Below are 5,039 nucleotides of genomic sequence, written 5' to 3' on the forward strand. Positions count from 1 at the left end.
ATCCTTATCCTCATGAATGCTATGAAAAACTTATCTTCTATGATATATGATAAATTCAACTTATGAAATTAGAACATTATCTTTATAAATGTTATAAATTGATCTCCCTTTTATATACTTTTATTTTCAATAACTATTAGCTATAGATTAAAGAAAAAAAAATTATATCCTTAAATTATGAATTATAAACATTAATTCCATGGTTAACAATATTCTTATTTATAAAATTCACAATATAATATATTTTTATAATAAAATTGAAATTTATGTCTACTTCAATATAACTTATTAAAATAAATTATATTAAAAAAGATATAAATTTTAAAGTTATTAAAAATAACAAAATCTTTTAACATTTTCTTGCATTTTTCTTATAATAAAATACACAACACAACCACTTTCACTTTGATGATTATAAAATACAAAGATTTTTCATACTATTAATAATCTTTGAGTGAAAATTGAACTCCAAAGTAAGAATGTTAACCACCTAATTAGACAATATTAGGAAGCTTGCCCCTTATATTAATTTATTCTTTTGAAATTTTTGGCACACCTAATAATATGATCTAAAAACTTGATTGTTTCAATACCTTTCCTCCATTAAGCTAAAAAGTTCGAGACAACATTTTATATTTTAGATACTGTGGCAATTGTATGCAACTAGAGAATAATTTATATATTATTTCCGTTGAAAACCCTAATCCTTCAAATCGAGTTTTAACGATTCCACATTAGTGACCAGCACATACACCATAGAAAATGCCGATAATATTAAAAGAATGGCCCGAAAGGGTCTACGGTAGCAGGTGAGCTGATCATCTCCGGATAACAATCTCCCTGCACGTAACGAAAAGAGCAACAACTCTAAAAGTCTACTAAAATATTGCAAGCAACGGTAAAATATACGGAGTCAAGATGAAATAGTCCTTGCAAAGCAGTTAAAATACACGGAGTCAAGATGAATTAGTCCTTGCGAAGCTGTTAAACTTTCGGCTATATAAAGCATACAATGGGTTTGTAATACACAATTCAGCTAAACATTCATATCCTGAGCTCTTCTGTGTCCCTATTATAATGGCTAACGGCATGATTTCCTTCACGTTGGGACTTTTTCTGCTGATGTGTTGTTACAGCGAAAAAATCATGGCATCGGATCCCGATCCCTTGCAAGATTTCTGCGTTGCAGACATGGAAAGCAAAGGTGAGTACATAACTTAATACAGTAGTGTGATATGATTTTCTTATTACGGGACTTGCTAACAAATTGCTTAAAACAGTGGATGTGAATGGGTTCGTTTGCAAAGACCCAATGGCAGTTTCAGCAGAGGACTTCTTCTTCGGGGGCCTTGGGCAGGCAGGAAACACCGACAATGCAGTGGGCTCGAATGTAACGATGGCGAATGTTATGCAGATACCAGGCCTCAACACCTTCGGAATATCGTTGGTCCGCATCGATTACGCAGTGGGTGGAATAAATCCTCCTCACACACACCCAAGAGCCACTGAAGTTCTTGTTTTACTTGAAGGCCAGCTTCTTGTGGGTTTCATTGACACCGCCAACAAGTTTTTCAGCAAAACGTTGGAGAAGGGAGATGTGTTTGTGTTTCCAAAGGCACTTGTGCATTTCCAGCAGAATGTGGGGCACGAAAATGCGGTGGCCATAGCTGCATTGAGCAGCCAACTTCCGGGAGCTCAGATAATCGCCAACTCTCTGTTTGCAGCGGATCCTCCTCTCCCAGATTCCGTATTGGCCAAGGCCTTCCGCATCACCCAAGAACTTGTGGATTTCATTCAGAAGAAATTCGCATAAGCTTCTGGAGCTTAGTTTGCTTTGATCTATTAAATAAAATAAAGAAAAGGAGAGATAACTTGGGAAGACCATCTTGATCTCATCCTTTTTCTTACCGTTGAATAAAACAACTTATTATCGTTATTGCCGCGCTGGGGTACTATACGTGGAAATTGATATAGAATTTTAAGAATAGTTAAGACGCATATACTTTAAGCATCTAGAATCTTTGCATTATAAAAGCATTCAATGCATCATATCTTCAATATTTTATCATCTTTATTATATCAAAAAACAAAGGGTTTGATTTAGGCACAAGGACTTGTCTACCAGTCTAATTCTTGCATAGTGATCTCTCTAATATGTTCTCTCACACTAATATTGCATAATTTTAGTTGTGACGTAAAAAAATAAATAAATAATGATGGGAAGGCAATAGTTAGAAATAAGATTATAGCATTAAAATAAATAGCATTGCAGAAAATATCATAATTACACTATAGAAAATGTCATTTACAATGTTATGGCTTGATACAATTATACTTGAGAGTAGAATCTCATACTTTAGTTCTCTAGTTATAGATTATTCAAGCACTTCATCAAAATTTTAATTTTATCAATGCAATACATGATGGTCTACAAATATTCATAAACTTTACTTTACTTTTAATTGAATATTCATTTATCATGTTTGTGGATTAAACTATTTATATTAGCCTAAAATCTAGAATTCTTTATTAATTGAATATTTATGCTTATATTAATAATTATTTTGAAGAGGTTACTCTTTTATTCATATTCATTTTGGTGAATTGGGTTAATATAACTAGTCTAGCTTCACCTTTGTTTATTTTCCTAAATTCTTAGATCTGATATTTTTAAAAAAAAAATTTAATTAAATATAAATATCCTTTTGTCTTAATGATTTATATATTCTAAAATATTTGGTGTGCTCCACAATTTTAATGCATCACTCAACTTTCATTTAGAATCCTCCAAGGCTGATCCAAATAGGTTTGAAACAGTAATCAAGAATTGAAAACATATATCAAATTGAAATAGTGAACATATAAGTATATTCTTTATATATACAAACATGTATCTAATGGAAACAACAAATATATAAGTTTTGTATTAGAAAAGAAGTCAACGCATCATATATTCAACATCTTGCCAATAGATTTTACATGCTAACTATGACAACGACAATCAAAGGGATTGACTTGGGAACATAGGCTTGTCTAACATTTCAATCCTTGCATTTAATGATCGCTCAGATTTTTTCCCTAACACAACAAAGATATAATTTTATTTTGACATTAAAATAAATAATTGTGAGGATGGAAATAAGTTATAAATGGGAAAGGTTATATTTACTTTATATATCACATCATTTACAATGTTATGGATTGAGACATTTCTACTTGACGGTTGCACCTTGTACTTGATTTCTATAGTCGAGTGATTATTCTAGAATACCAAAAAAAGCCTATATCAATGTCATACATGATGATATACAAACAAATCATAACCTCTATTTTAATTGAATATTTATTTTCCATATTAGTGGATCAACCCATCTATATTAGTCTATAATCCCATTGGTTATTAATTAAAAATTTAACACTCTATTGATATTTATTTTGATGAGCTTTTATTCACATTCATTTTGGTGAACTAGGCTCATAGAACTATTCTAGCTTAATCTTTTTTCCATTTCTATTTTTTAAATCTATATTTTATATTAAATATAAATATCGTATCTTCTTAATGATTTATTTATACTAAAATATTTCTTCAATTTCACAATTTCAATGAAACGCTAACCTTCTACTTGCAAGCTTCCAAGGCTAATCTAAATATCCTTTTATCATAGTATCTATAATAAAGTTATTGGTGTATTCCATGTTTCCTCTTTGAATCAATCACCTTCCACAAAGAAGCTTCCATAGGCTAAAATATTTGATAATGAATCAAGTTGATGGATGTATTTTTTATTATTAATGTAAGTGGGGAAGGGCCTCAACCCACTAAAAATCAAACAAAAAACATTAGAATAACATTTTTTGAAATAACATAGTTACATCGCGCATCTCAAATACAACATTTCAAAGTTGAATTGGATCTAAAACACAAAATACTGAAAAATCAAAGTTAGGACCAAGAAGTGGGCCCAACAGAACAATCTGTTAATTATGGGTTTGAAGGGACTAAATTTTTTCCTTTCTTCATACAACTACCCCTGAAAAGAATTCGATGAGTTAGAAAGGTGAGCTAGTAAACACTACAAGGGAACATGATAATTCAGGGAGAGAGAATTAGTGACCATGAAAGGGATAAGGATAATAATTAAAAGAGAACCTAAAGAAGCCAGGGGAACACCTGTAACACAATTTTATGCAAATTCAAGAGAGCACATGACTGAAATAAGAGAATCACCAATCAAAGAGACACAAAAAACTTGTGTAGGGGCCATAAGAATCAAGATACACAAGAACCACTAAATAAGGGGGCATAGAATCTATAGGAGAGTTTGGAGCAGAGTTAGAATACATTAGGAAGATCACTAGACCACCATTCATCTTCCTTTTTCCCAAGTAGGAGAGGAATGAAATAGAGAATCATGAGGACAAGAAGAGGCCAAGTGCCCAATTGCAAAAAAAAATTCTACAGTTGAGCAAAATCCCTCCAAGTCTGAGATCTAACTCTATTGTAAATATATAATCATAAGAATGATCTCAACAAAAAGTTGTTTAGAGAGGTTCAAATCCACTAATATTATTGTGTAGGAGTTGTGAGATAAAAGATTGGTATTAGGGTTAAATTTGATAAAGTGGCCCAAATTGTTTCTAATAGATTCACAAGAAGTAGTGCACCAAAAGTGGAGAGGGATGTAGGATTCCTAACACAAGTAGGGGAAAACTTAGTAGGATCCAAAAGGGGATTGAAGGAGGGAGGCTAAATACAAAAAGAAAGGGTGTGTAAACCCTATTTCCAAAGAACCAATGATAGAACAACATCAATACCATCCATAGTGTCAAAGAAAATAAATTGGAAACTATGAGAAAAAGGATAAATCTCCACCTTACTAAAAACCAATAAGTTCTAGTGTTGAGTAATTTGGTAATGTAGTGCTAGAAGAGATGGCCATACATAGTTAACTCTTTCAACAAGCACTAGCTTCTCAAAATATGAAATGCAATCCAACACCTCTTTTCCCAATACCACCTCTAAATAAAGGAGGCAC

The 5,039-nt window shown here is 31.9% G+C and overlaps 1 protein-coding gene across 2 annotated transcripts; it reads left to right on the forward strand.

Annotated features, from left to right (window-relative positions):
• Nucleotides 1–1,049: 1,049 nt before the first annotated feature.
• Nucleotides 1,050–1,870, forward strand: LOC131058353 (putative germin-like protein 2-1). 2 transcript variants are annotated; one of them, XM_057992223.2, is made up of 2 exons: nucleotides 1,050–1,204; nucleotides 1,281–1,870. In XM_057992223.2, exons 1-2 carry the CDS (start codon nucleotides 1,078–1,080, stop codon nucleotides 1,811–1,813), a joined length of 660 nt encoding a protein of 219 aa, XP_057848206.2. In that variant the 5' UTR covers nucleotides 1,050–1,077; the 3' UTR covers nucleotides 1,814–1,870. The 2 variants fall into 2 exon arrangements, with proteins under 2 accessions (XP_057848206.2, XP_057848207.2); XM_057992224.2 differs by having other exon boundaries at nucleotides 1,308–1,870.
• Nucleotides 1,871–5,039: the final 3,169 nt, after the last annotated feature.

The sequence above is a fragment of the Cryptomeria japonica genome, chromosome 3, assembly GCF_030272615.1.
Source record: "Cryptomeria japonica chromosome 3, Sugi_1.0, whole genome shotgun sequence".
Classification (NCBI taxonomy): domain Eukaryota; kingdom Viridiplantae; phylum Streptophyta; class Pinopsida; order Cupressales; family Cupressaceae; genus Cryptomeria; species Cryptomeria japonica.

Bases quoted from the DNA above. Each gene is read 5' to 3' on its own strand.
- LOC131058353 (XM_057992223.2), top strand. From the start codon at position 1,078: ATGGCTAACGGCATGATTTCCTTCACGTTGGGACTTTTTCTGCTGATG. The intron at 1,205-1,280 runs GTGAGTACATAA...TGCTTAAAACAG, and splicing joins TGCAGACATGGAAAGCAAAG to TGGATGTGAATGGGTTCGTT.